The sequence below is a fragment of the Pteropus alecto genome, unplaced genomic scaffold (genome assembly GCF_000325575.1).
Source record: "Pteropus alecto unplaced genomic scaffold, ASM32557v1 scaffold89, whole genome shotgun sequence".
NCBI lineage: Eukaryota > Metazoa > Chordata > Mammalia > Chiroptera > Pteropodidae > Pteropus > Pteropus alecto.
The window spans coordinates 1,516,636-1,530,226 of NW_006443130.1; the positions used below are offsets into that span (position 1 = coordinate 1,516,636).

Genomic DNA, 13,591 nt, shown 5'->3' on the forward strand with positions numbered 1-13,591 from the left:
AGCCGAGAGGAAGACGGTGAGGCGCCGCAGAGCGTTTGCGAGCAGAGGCCTCGTTGCTTCTGAGCGAGGTGGCGAGAGGGACGGGCTGGTGGGACACACTTCCGTGCCCTTCGCGCGAGCGTGAACAGGCGAGGCAGCATCAAGGTCAACGCTGAAGACGGCATGTCCCCCACCCCGCCCCAAGGCACTACTGGCGCCGGTGTGTGTGTGCACAGAGGTCACGCCCCCGTCTGGCTGCCTTTGGACCTGCCGTGCCCCGGAGCTCCCGGCACGGCCACGCATTCTGTTACGTGGCCGTGGCGCGTTTCACAGAAGCGTCGAGGTCACCATCCTGTCTTCTGCACTGGCGGAGGGAGTGCTGCAGAGCGTGGGCAGTGCGTTCGCCCATCCGCACGGCCACAGTGCGCAGCCGCACAGCGGGTCCCAGGGCGAGGTGCCAGGTCAGGCCTGCGCATCTGTGGAGGCGGCTGGGTATCAGTCACCCCCAGCCGATCACCCCAAGTCACAGCCCCGTCCTTCCCCCAGGCCTCACCAGTGGTTTCAAACGTCTTAATGCTTTATATCAGCCATTTTCAAATCTTGATAGCTGACCATTTGTTGAAAAAGCTGTGTTTGAGGTGAGATTTATCCTAAAAACAAATGGTTTTTACTAAATCCATTTCCTATGAGAATTGTCTGACCTTAGATTCCTGCTAAGACGGCAGTTTTCCAGTCACCCGGGTGTTTCCTGGAGCCCGGGTTAGCTCAAGGGGGCCCCCGACTGCAGAGAGACTTGTCGCACCCCGCCACGGAGTCCTGCTGGTCCTAGCGCCCCGTGCGGTGCTGTCCACAGGACCTCGCCGTTCCAGCGGCAGTGGCAGGTGACCTTCCCAGCAGCAGACACTGAATCAGGCTCCTAGAACCCCGTCTCCACGTCAAAAACACGTCGTTATAAATCAGCGGCCATCCGAGCGAGCAGCCTCCTGCCGTACCCCACACACGCAGCGCACAGCACCTTCTCCCAGCGCAGGTCCCAGCATGCAGGCCACACCATCTGCTTGTCCACTTAAGGCAGGTGACACTGTGATGAGTGCAAGGCTGGTCGCCCCTCCAGGGAGGGTGAGGGCCAGCAGTGTCTAGTCTCCTGGCCAGGCAGGGCACGCACAATGGCAGGAAGCATCAGACCGCACGTCCTTTTCCCGCTGCCATGTCAGAAGCTGGGTTTTGCTAGAAGCAAGGTGCCCCCTGTTGTGCTGTCACCCCATCCACCCTTTTAGCCTGAAGCCCCCGTTTTTAAAGGTAGAGACCGCCTTGTTCACTCAGCCGTTTACCGGCGAAGCCTTCTTAGAAGCCGCGTCCCCAGCAGGCACATGGGCTCCGCGCGTAAAGCGGCCCGAGCCCGCGTAGGCCCAGCGAGGCGCGCTCCGCTCCCCAGGCTGCACCGCACGGCCGCCTTTGGGCTGCGGGAGGCGGCCGTCCTCAGCCGAGTGGTCCGTCTCTCCGCAGGTGTACCAGATCTACGCGAAGCGGCCCCCGGAGGAGGTGCACACGCTCCTGCGGGCGCTGGGCGCCGACTACGTCATCCTGGAAGACAGCATCTGCTACGAGCGCCGGCACCCCCGGGGCTGCCGGCTGCGCGACCTGCTGGACGTGGCCAACGGGCACGTAAGCACGCGCCTCCCGGAAGCGCTGGCGCCCCGCACCTGGCGTCTGCAGAGCATGCTGGGAGTCGGGGCGTGGTCACTGCCTTAAGCAGGACTGCCCGCCAGGGGCTGGCGAGGGGCAGGAGAGGGGCCGGCTCAGTCCCCAAGTCACGTCAAACAGCGTCCCTGTCTCAGCAGGGTTCCAGCAGGAGACTCTGCACAAAATTGGTCTTTAAGCTTCTGCTGCTAAAATCAAAAACAAAACCTGAATCCTTTAAAATCTGCTCAACCTGCTCTGTCACTGGGTCCCCTCTTGTCCACTGGCACACTTCCACAAAGGTGGCTTTCTCTGGCCAAGCGTACACTCCAGAACAGAAAACCAAGCAATAAACCTAGCCTAAATCTGAAAAATACTTGACTGTACAAAATTCAAGATTCAGGACACTTAAGATCTAATCTCTTCACAAATTTCAAGTGCACAGGACACTTACTACATTCAGTCACAATGCTTCAGGTACACCCAGAACGCGTGCAACTGAGGTCTGTCCCTCTCGCTAACAGGGATGTGTGAATCAGCCTGAGGGTGGTGATCATTTCGCCACGTATGTGCGTGTCACATCACCGGGCTGTGTACTTTAAGTGTGTACAACTTTATTTGTCAATTATGCCACAGTAAAGCATGGGAAAAAAGAATTGGCGATTCAGATTTCGCCCAAGACAAAGAACTGTCCGTAACTGTCTTGAATTCAGAGAAGGTGCGGACCCAAGGTAGGCGTCTGAGCTTTGCTGTGTGTGTGATCTTTTTAACTAGGCATCTAATGAGCTGGTCGTGGTGACTCTCCTCTGTATTTTGTTTGTGAGAGGGACCATATAGCACATCCTACGAACAGGGAGATCCACTGCCAGCTCCAGGTTCGACACAGTGAGCATGTGTCACTGTAGTCTCCTCCTCGTCCTTGGCTCACACCTCTGATGGGGGCTGGACTAGATGGTGTCCACGTGGCCATCGCTGTTGAAGTCATGTCATTTCAGCTCACTGACACATCACCCTTAAACTCAGGGCCTCGTCCTGCTTCTGCCGTCTCTTATAAATGTGATTCTTTTTACCAGATTTTACTGGGTTTTGTTTTGGCTGCAGGTAATGGACGGCCCAGGAGAGAACGACCCGGATCTGAAGCCCGCAGACCACCCTCGCTTCTGCGAGGAGATACGGAGAGACCTGCCCCCCTACAGGGCGTTCTTCACTAGAGTGTTCCAGAACAAGACGTTCCATGTTTACAGGCTCTCCAGGAACAAGTGAAGCTCCCTGTGCTCCCCTGGTTACATGAAACCCCATCGCGGCAAAACTCAGTAGATAACGTTTCGTGTGTGATTAGGCAGCTCGTACCTTAAAGCTGTGATCTGAGGAAGATCTACAGATGTTTACACAAACGTCTCCATCTTTGAAAGTATCTTTACCGGCTTCAGTCTTTTTCATCGTGTCTCTGTCTTTGCCACTGATGTTCTTTGGCCTGGATGTTCTCCACCTCCTGAGAGCGATCTAGAATTTCTTTATCAGGAGAACAGCAGGTCCCACAGGAGCCTGGCCGGCCACACAGCGTGCTGGGGACCCAGGGCCCGTGCCGGCTTGAAACACTTTTCAGTTGATTTAAGACAGCGATGGTTGAATTGAGCTGAAGGGTTTCATAATCAAATTACTTAATGTTCCACCAGTGAAGACTGATTGGTGGCTTTTTAAAAAACTCCATATTGTCCCGTTTCACCTAAAAATTTTATAATGTTTTCCAATTATGCTTTTAATATTTCAAAAAAAAATCATGTTAGGTCTTGGTATGTAACTAAAACTTCTCATGCTCTGAGATGTAAGGTGTAGCGCTTCGACAGTGTGTGTCATGCGTTAAGTGTGTGTGCGTGCTCACACGTGCATGTGTCTTTCAGTGCTGGACACGGACGTGTCGTGAGTCTAGGGGAGCGGCGTGTGGACGGGGCCCCCGCACCCGGCGCCGTCGCTGTTCACTGTCACTGCTCTAAGACCTGCTGACACTGTCTGACCTATCCTGCAAGAAAGGTGATTTTTCTTTATTTCTTACTCGTTTAAATTTACTAGGTTTGCAGAATTTTGTAAATTTTTTGTTTTTAGCCTTTGTATTTTTTACAGCCTAGAACCTTGCAAGATCTGAATATTTTTTAAATACTGTATCTTAACTACTTCACTAACACAGTATTTTTGGCAGAAAGCGTTTACATGCCACGTTTGACGGTGGTCTCCAATCTCACTGTGAGGGCCCTGGTCGTGTGACCCTTTTCCTTACTGAAGGTGACCAAGTGCCTCTAAGTCCTGCTTACTTGTAAACAACGAAGGGTTACGTGTTCCTGCTCAAAAAGTCTTTGATAATTGCATTTATGATTAATTTCTAATGATGGGGACATGTACAAGTTGCTGATAAAAGCATATCATGCATTTCATTAAATCAAGAAGGCCAACGTTAGTAACTTTCTTCCCTGCTCTGCACAGTTGGAAGAGATCTCAGTGTTTCTCCTTGCCGCTGGGTTGAAGTAAATCACCATAGGTGTCACGTGTTCGAATGACTTTAGATTCAGTTCCTACTTATTAAGCAGCTTTCTAAAAGAAGTTTTACATTCACGTTAAACCCAAGAGCACTCGGCTTTTATCAGACCTTACTTAAATAAAAATTGACAGCAGCTGGGTTTATCAAATTTTGTAACTGAAACTCCTGAATTGTATCTTTCCTGTGTCCCTTCATAAGGTTGGAGGCCGGTGCCGCTGGGGCTGATACAATAATAAGACGTTTTAGTCGGTCCCGAGACCTTCAGGGAGCCGGTAGTGCGCTCCCGCTGTGGCTGGCAGCGTGGACGGCACGGCCTCCGGCGAGTGCCTTACTCCACGGAAACCAAGCACATGTAAGGCACAGCGTGCCAGACCCTGTAGTTTCACCCTGAAAGCCTCTGTCACTCTGATACATTTCAGCTTAGTTTAAATATTCCTTCATGCATTAATCTAAACATTTGGGTCTGTGGAGTCTCATACAAGAGACATGTACTTAAATTTTTATGCTCATCACCATATTGATGGCAGACAGTAATCTTTTTTCGTAGTTTAGGTGCCATTTTTGCCAACATATTCAGGTTTCAGTCTTCAGTGAAAATATAAAGTGCCAAAAAAATCTTGCAAGAAGAGAACCCGTACATACTCTCTTCCAAGACACTGTGACCATGTAGAGTAGACACTAACTCCCGGTGACCAAAGCTCAGCAAGTCCCGTCCAGTCCTTGTAGTGCTCGTCAGCATCTCTTATGACCCCGCGGGGCCCGTGGGAGGAGAGAGGAGAGGGACTGGGTGCCGGCGCTCCAGCGGTGACCCGCGGCCAAGCTGCCTGCCACACGGTCTCGGTGGCCGTTGTTACTTAGTAGTAACCTCCGATCACGGCCGGCTTTGTGGAATACCGCTTGGTGCGGCTTCAGAGTCAGATGGCCTCTGAGCACAGCTGCTGCTCCCACCCGCCGCTCGCACGGCTCACCTGGTCCCTGACAGCCCCCACCCCGGGCGAGCGGACTGTGCCCAGCTCCGTGGGGCTCCTGGGATCCTCACGGCCCCACCGTCCTCCGTAAGTACACGATTCAGCAGACACCTCGGAAATACGGGGTAAAAAGAGGGTTGCTTGTGCAAAAATTAACTTGCCTTCCTTGATAAAATTTGGTAAAGGTTGAATTGCTAATTAAAATTGCTTTTAAGTTAGGTGTGCTTGAGAAAATTATAAACTTTTAGGAAAATATAAAATTCAAGAAAACTCCTGAGCTTAGATTGCTTCACAGGTTCCTTTAAGTGCTTGTTCTGTTTGAAAAACTAGACCAACCAGGAGGTAGGAAAATTACCCAAATCATCTGATCGCTGTGGTTTTCGCAAGAGCAGAACTGTGATCGCAGGGCGTCTGCGGAGAAGGGACCTTGGCTTCCTTCGGGCGGTCTGCGGGTGGGTGTCCGCCACGCGTGTTCACTGCGAGGGCTCCCTGCCTGACCTGCCTAAGTCTGTAGATGACTGACCCCTGACGCTGGTCACAGTGACTGAGAGACTCTGGTCACTTTAATTACGGACTTTTAAAAAATAGGAATGCATCGACATAAAAATATTCTACTTTTTAAACCTTGGAATTAATAGGAAGATATTAAAATGTTCTCAGATCGTGCGTCTCGGTTAATATGCTCACAGATAATTTATACATGACAACCTTTTGGCCTGGAAGAGTGCGCGGCTGTTCACAGAGGAAGCTTCTAGAACGAGAGTGGCTTACTCTCTTGTGGCAATTAATTTCTGTATTCGATGTCATAAGGGTGGCAGCTACAGAGAGCTTTCATAATGTTGTGCTGAGCTGTATGGAGCTTGTATCCTAAATAAAGCTCTTTCAGATGACACGAGGTGTGACTTTGATTCCTTTGAGGCCGAAAGCCGTGGAGCCGGCCAGGGGAGCGCGTTGGACGTGTGCTTCTGGGGCGCGGTCGCTGGCAGCGGGTGCCCTCTGCCTGCCATTGTCGAGGGAGCTTGCATGGCATTTGCTCTGACAGCTGCCTGTCTGTCCCACCGGAAGCCCAGGTCCCCCGGGTCAGGTCCCTGAGGAGCTGCGTCGCAGAGGTGAGTGCTGCCACGTGGACCCTCGAACTCATCTCCACTTCTGGTGACGTTCTCAGCCCTCAGAGCTTCGGGAAGGTGAGTAGCAGCCATGTTTTCGGTAAGAGTGTTTAGGTAACGGATGTCGCCTGGAGTCGCACACAAAAGTGCTCAGATGCTGACATCCTTCCAAAGGACAGAAGCTGGCAGCGGCGTTTCTGGCGTTCTGCGGGCTGCACAGTTACATGTGTTTCACTCCGGCTATTAAGTACACTCTGCTAGAAGGTCCGTAGCAAGGAAGCGTCACAAGTAACATACATGAGGGTCAGACGGGATGCGGTACCCGTGCATGCGATGGCTTCACATGTGACGTCAGCAGGTAGCTGAGGAAATGCCGTCTGTCAGCCGCCACTTTCCGGAGAGCTGTCTAAACACCACATACACCTGAGCAGTTAATTTATTTTTCTATCTTTATTTTTATTTTTTTCAGGTGAGGCAACCCTTGGTTGACCTCACAGATTGCAAGGACCTTGTCAGCGTACATTGCCTTATTTTTTATTTTTTACGCCCACAGCACCTGGTCTTCCTAGGTGGTCTCCCATCCAAGTACTAACCACGCCCAACCTTGCTTGGCTTCCGAGATCAGATGGGATCGGGCATGTTCGGGGTGGCATGGCCACAGACCAGTTAGTTTAATGCATAGAAGTTTACTTTATAGCACGGTTTTTTCCAGAACACAAGGGTAGAAGTGTAGCATGTTGTGGAATCAGTTTAGTGGGTTGCAACCAACATCACAAGACAGACCAAGACGAGGGAGAAGGGACGTGTCGACATGAGAACGTGCAAACCTGTATGGAATTTTTGAGTCTGTGGGACCCAAACTGACATGCGGAGAAGCAAGACCTCAAGTTGCAGCTGTGGAATAGGGAGGGGCCTGAGGAAGGTGGGCGGGGGTGGGGACCCTTGAGGGTGGTTCTGCCTTCAAGGGGTCTGGAGAAGAATCACTGCCACCTCCAAGGCGGGAGACCTAGATGCCATGAACAATGACAGGGCTGGCTTAAGGCCCCAGTCAGCCTCTCACTGAAGACGTCCCAGGCCCGGCGTGACTGCGCACCCCGCCTGCCCAGGGAGGAGTCTAGGATCAGACCCCGCCCCCTCCGTGAAATCGCTTTCCATAGAACCCCCTTTATGTCCACAGTGTCCCCTTTTGGCTGTAGAGCAGTCGGGAGGGCGCACTGACGACAGCCTTTGGTCAGAGCGCGTGGCCCAGCACCGGGAAGGCCCATTCCTAACGGGTCTCGGTGGCAGCGTCTCGCTGAAAGGGGACCTCTGGGGCGGGCAGCTCTGGCAGCTCGGGGTGCAGCTGAGCCAAGGTCTCCCTGAAAGGGCGGGGCGGGGAAGAGGCCGTCGGGTCTCCACGGCCTTGCACGCGTGAGCGAGCGTGCCGCCCTGCGAGCTGTCGTGGCCCAGGTTCCGCCTCGTTTCTCTGTGTGTCGCGTCTAGTGCAGCATTTACATAAGTCATAGGAGGAGTATTGACAGGTCTACGTCGCCAGTAATCGTGAGCAGTTGGACCATGCAGGAAGATCCCAAAGGACAAGTGTAACTGTTATTATTTTGACTAATGTCACTAGCAGACAGGCAAAGACAGTCGCAGTTTAAGAGAGGAGGAGGCATCCGAAAAACACAAAGGAAAGGCCTGCAGAAAGGACCGGCCCCGCCGGTTCAAGGCCTTTCCTGACCGCCCTCCCCGCCCAGGACTCCGCTGCTCACTCACATCTGCCAATTCGCAGCTCGCCGACCAGCTCATGCTCTTTCCTCTGCAGCTGTGCGGGAAGAACGAGCCCGTGTAAAGCTGCCTGTTACGCTACAGCCGGGGCTCAGCCTTTGGAGAGGGACCCGCTAGCCGGTGCCGGCGTCAGTAAGTGCTGCTCCCCGCTTACGGCCTAGGAGTCCCGTCTCTCCGTTCGAGAATCCTGTAACAGTGTTGATAACGCCAAGGTCACGGGTTCTACAAGGCAAGACGACCTGTAAATAGATAAGACCCTGGTCCGGAAATTCCTCCTCCCTCGCAGCACCCCCCCTCCCCGAAGTTCCCCCTCCCCATCCTGAGTCCCGAGGTGCAGCAGAACCTCAGACGAAGGAATCACGCCCCCTGCAGGGACAGTGCAGAGGTCTGTGAAGTGTTAGAAATCGAACCGAGGGGAGCTCACGCTTGGTGTTCACCCCACGCTCAGCTGGCAATAAATTCTCCTTCCTCTAAGGAAGTTGTCTGAGCGTCCAGATTCCTCCGTTGGGTGTCGCTTCCTGCAACAAGTTGGTTTCCAAGTTCACCGTCAACCCTCAGGTTTACAGACCGGTCGATGTCTTGAGGTAGCTGTCTACCTCAGGTCAGCGGCTTCTCGTCCTCTAGGAGTCTTTGATGTCCGCAGACTGGGACAGACGTCCATTCACGGGTAGGCGCCTGACAAGTTCCCTTCCAATGGAATTGGAGGGTGTCTTTTATTTGGTGTCCTTTCCAGTAAACAGAGTCTCCAGGTGGCAGTCGGTGGCCTTTAAGGTCTGTCTCCAGGGAGCAAGGACACGGATACCTATGCGGCATCTCCTTGAGGTGACTCACCAAGCCTTGGCTGCAGTGGAAGACGTCTCCTTTCGACGGTGTCAGCCCCAAAGTTCTTTCATCTAGTTTAAGTCCAGCTTGAATGCACTCTGACGGGTGAAGGAATGCAAAAACCGAAAACAGGGTTTGCCAGGGAGCGGGCAGAACCAACTGGCCATTTGGGTAAACAGACGAAACAAGATGGGCCACACAGCGATATAGCTCAAACTAGTTTGGAATTTTTCATAATGAAAAAAGAGAAAATAGAACCAACAAAATAAACCAGGAAACCAGGAAGTTTAACATTTGAAAGATAACTGAAATCCCTCAACCAGGGAAACAGTGGAAAGGCCAAATACATCCCCCGGAAAAGCTAGTTTTTAAAAGCTGGTTCTTAAAAGATGAGGGACGTGAACACCTGATAACGCTGATTAAAAAAAATAGACAAGGTTTCGGGGTGTGAAAGAAGACAACCCCAGAATCAAGGTTAGTAAAAAGAATTATATGAAGTAATGTACACAATTCTATGGGGAAAAAGAAAAATTGGAACTCTGCGGAAAATGAAGAAATCCTACAGGGAATGCGCAATTTCCTAACGAAACAGAAATTATCAAAATGGCCGCAAAAAGAAGTTGAAAACTTAGTCAAGAACCACAGAAGATCTGGAAAGACATCCAGAGGTTTCAAAGGACACTTGGGATGAGAAGGGTCCACAGCCAAGTTCTAACTTTTGAAGAAGGGATGACTCCACCTTTATTTAATCTGGGCCATAAAAAAAAAGGAAGGCTCCCCAGATTTGTTTTAGGAAACTAGCCCAATTTTAACACCAGAACTCAACACAGTGTATTAGTTTCCTATTGCTGCATAGCAAATTACCGCAAATTTTGAAGCTTAAAATGTTCATTTATCTCAAAGTTTCCACGGGCAGGAGTCTGAGCACAATGTAGCTGGTCTCACAGACTTCAATCAAGGTGCCAGCCAGGCCGGGGGTCCTCTTCCAAGCACGTACAGGTTGGTGGCAGAATTGGGTCATTTGTGCTTGTAGGACGGGCCGTCAGCTCGTGGAGGCCATGCCTCTCACGGGCTGTGAGCATCGCGGCCAGCAGGAGCGCACCTCCCTCTTCAGGTCAGACCCACCTGTATATCTGCGTTTCCACGAACTCAGAATCCCCTGCCCTGGGACCTGAATTACTTCAGCACGATCTCTTCGCCTTTGCCGTATAGCGTGACATAATCGTGGAATGACATCCACCACAGTCACAGGCCCGCCCATGCCCGAGGAGAGGGGGTGTGCCGGCGTGTTCGGCAGAGGGTGGGGGTCTCGCGGCCATCTGAGAATCCTGCCCACCGCAGCTTGGTTAAAAAGAAAACGAGGGTCTCGTCAGAGTATTTGGCAGCAGCTAACACAGGGCTGTGAAGTTGGCGAGACAAACTTCAGGGGTAGCGCCCGAGGTGAGTGCCAGCTTCACCTGGCTTTTCTCCTCTGCGAAGTTGGCGAGACAAAGGTAACACCCGAGGTGAGTGCCAGCTTCACCTGGCTTTTCTCCCTTCCAAACCATGACACAGGGAAGTGCAGCTCAGGCAGAGGGGGGTGGCCGTCTTGCCGCAGGAAGCGGACTGGAGGTCGTGGCTGCTAAGGCGGTTGGGGCTTCGTAGGAGTTGGAGAGCAAGGTCACTGGAGAGGAGGGAGATGCAGAAAAGAAAACCCGAGACGTTGCTCTGGGCCCTTGGCCGGTTCCTAACCTGCACGCGTGGCTTAGCAGTGAGCATGTGGAGGCGGCAGCTGAACAGATGTCAGAGCTTGCACGGTGCTGAGGAGACCGTGGTGAGCTCCCCTCCCTGCCCCCCACCCATTCCCTCGAGGGCCCAGAAACCTATATCTTAGCCCAGGAGTAGAGGCTGTCATTCTAGCTTCCTGTGAAAGACATGTGAATCCCATAAGGGGTCACAACCTTATCCGTGGCCTCATATTATCTCTACAATTTTTATATATGTCTAGCACTCAATAAAAACTAAGAATAATAAAAAGCAAGACTGAAACCATCGAAATCGAAGCAGAGTCACGTGTGATCATATATTAGCATGAAAAGCATTTCTTAAATGCTTTGCTTATTTAAGAAATTAAATTGCAAGGTGGAGAATTTAGGTGAACTGAAAACTATAAAAAAGAAATGGAAATACTAGAACTAAAAATATATAAGTTAAGTACAGATGGATTAAATAACAAATTAGACACAGCTGAAGAGAGAATTGACCAACTGGACACTAGGTTAGAAGAAAATACCCAGACTAAAACCCAGAGGGGGAAGATAAAGAAAGGAACACACATGAGACGCATACTAACACAGAGGGGGAAGATAAAGAAAGGAACACACATGAGACGCATACTAAAATGTTTAGCTTTATCCTGCGAGTGTAACTAAAGTCCCACAGGAAAGGGAGGAGAATGGGCCTATGTGTCTTTGAGCGAGCAGCTTTTACTCTAGGCTTCAGCTTCTTTTTTTATAAATGTATTTGCAATGATAATGTAACTGTAGAGCCACTGGGTGGATTGAATGAGACTTTTTAAAGCAGCTGGCCCAATGCTTTGCACGTGGTGAGTACAACAGGTGGAAGCCACAGAGTTATCAGCACTGTCATCAGAATTAGAATGTCAAGGAGAAAAGCGTGAAGAGCGAGTCACATGAAGTCAGACAGATACCGAAGGGCCCTTAGTGATTTTATGCGAAACATTCTTACTGTAGGAAATAGCTTAAAAATTAATTTTTTCAATGTAGGGACTTAGAAGGAGATTAGTAACAGTTTGTAAGGAAATCAGCTTCTTAGTAAGCTTCGAAGTGAGTGTCTGCGTCACAAGGAGAAATGTATTTTTGTCTGTGTCTGTATGGGAGGGAGGGGCAAGAGCCATGGACAGACTAAGGGGCTGACTGAGGGCGTGTTTGGGGAAAAACATCATCGTTGAAGATGAATGCTGAAGCCCTGCCAGGGTGCACATGTTCTTAGAAACGTCGAAGCATCTGATTGTAGATCTGCTCACGGGAGGGAAAAGCGTGAAGAAACCTGATTTTAGGACCAGCACAGTGGTTAGGACAGCCAGGTGCTAATTACGGCTCCTGTGTTCAATGGAGCGATGAGCATTTCCTCTTGCAGGAAAGGTGGGTTTTCCCCCAGAGATGACGCGTCTGGATGGCTCTCCTGTCATCGCTTTCAGGTTATTCACATAAATCGGTTTATTTAGCATCTCCTGCTGTCGTGTTTTTCCTACAACACCCAGACTCACTCTCTGTCTAGGAAAGTACTTTGAGATCATTGATAATTGTTGATAGACCATTTAAGAGACCTACTGTCCTGTGATTTTTCTCTGCGTATATGGACAGCTTCTGTGTCTGTTTAATAGAAAATGTTTCAGAATCTGAGTGTCTGTGAGAGCCCGGTGGGTTATGAACGTGAACGTGAGCTGCATTATTCTGCCCAAGAGGACCCACGAGCACAGGGCGAATCCTATCATATAAAGATCCTGTAACTGTACTGAATAAAAAGTGGTTATGGCGACACACGTGCTTGAGACAGAGCCATACAGTCTCCTCCAGGAGAAGAAAGGGTGTGCCAGCTACAAAGTTTCGTGTTGGGAGCTACAGAAAAATCCAACTCAAATTGGCTTAAACTATGAAAGAAATGTATTAGCATACTTAACAGCTTTTTAGGCCTTTTAGGTAACTTACTCTAATGTCCCAGTGATTGAATTCAATGCACTGACACTTTAGTGGCCGATGCAGACAAAAGATAAGAGAAACGTTTTAAAATGCCAATGTTCAAAGAGAGTTAAAATGCGGTGGTGTGCTGGAGCGTCCCAGGGTGGTCACGTGGCTGTGAGAGCTCAGAAAGGCTTCCGTGGGAGGACACGGAGGCTGGGATTGGGCTGGCGGGGAGGGGGCCGGCATGCTGAGACCGGGAAGAAGTCAGGCCTTGGGAGATGCTGCGCATTCCCCAGCTTTCTCCGCCAACAGCACCCGCCCGGGTTCCCTTCCGAGAGGGTCCTCCCCCCGACGTCTGTCCCTTCCGTGGCACAGGGTGAGGTGGGCAAGCTCCCCGAGGGAGGGGCTGGAGGCCAGCGGTGCTGGCCGTGCGGGGCGTGACCGAGACCTTGCAGCTGGGGACCTCGAGGGAAAGGACAAGCACACACTTGGCAGGTGCAGGCCCTGCGCGGGGCTGCCCGTGTCTGCGTCCTGCTCACTGTGTGCTCGAGGGCCACGGGCTCTTGTCCACGCGGCACCCAGTGCTAGGCCGGCCAGCTCCCTCCAGGACGGCCACGGGATTGCGCCCGGAGGACAGGCCAGGCTGTCCCCGAGTGCGGCAGGACCGTGCGGGGTAGAGACCACGGGTGACGCATGGCACCAGTGCGAGGCAGAGGCCCCTCGGGGCCTGGAGGGAGCAGGACGAAGTGACAGCACGACCTGGGGCCTCGGAGCGGGGACCCCGGCACGCAGTGCAGGCTTTTGCCTCCGGTTTGTGCTCGTTCCCCGGCCATCCCTGGCGCGGCACGTCGCGGTCTCCGGAACCTCGGCTGGGGGTGGTAGGTGCGTCCGGGGACAGACTCCCGCAACGGCCACCAGGGGGCGATGGGGCCCCTCAGACCTGCGAGCCAACGCCCGCCCCTCCCCCCACCCCACCGGGGTCAGCACGGTCTGGCCGGAGCTGCAAATCATTTCTCTCAACTTATTATGTGTTTATTTTGCTCTTTTTTGGCC

General features: G+C 51.9%; 1 protein-coding gene and 1 pseudogene across 3 annotated transcripts in view; one reads left to right on the forward strand and one right to left on the reverse strand.

The window, feature by feature from the left end:
- Window positions 1-6,052, forward strand: part of DPY19L3 (dpy-19 like C-mannosyltransferase 3) — a 38,748-nt gene extending 32,696 nt beyond the window's left edge. For 2 of the 3 annotated variants that reach the window (XM_006923420.3, XM_006923421.3), the window contains 2 exons: window positions 1,486-1,644; window positions 2,761-6,052. In XM_006923420.3, coding sequence (XP_006923482.1) covers window positions 1,486-1,644; window positions 2,761-2,922 — 321 coding nt within the window. In that variant the 3' untranslated portion in view covers window positions 2,923-6,052. The remainder of the gene's footprint in view (window positions 1-1,485; window positions 1,645-2,760) is intronic. The other variant, XM_015598251.2, reaches the window with a different exon arrangement.
- A 758-nt stretch (window positions 6,053-6,810) lies between these two features.
- Window positions 6,811-6,929, reverse strand: LOC112472145 (annotated as a pseudogene).
- Between the last annotated feature and the right edge of the window lie 6,662 nt (window positions 6,930-13,591).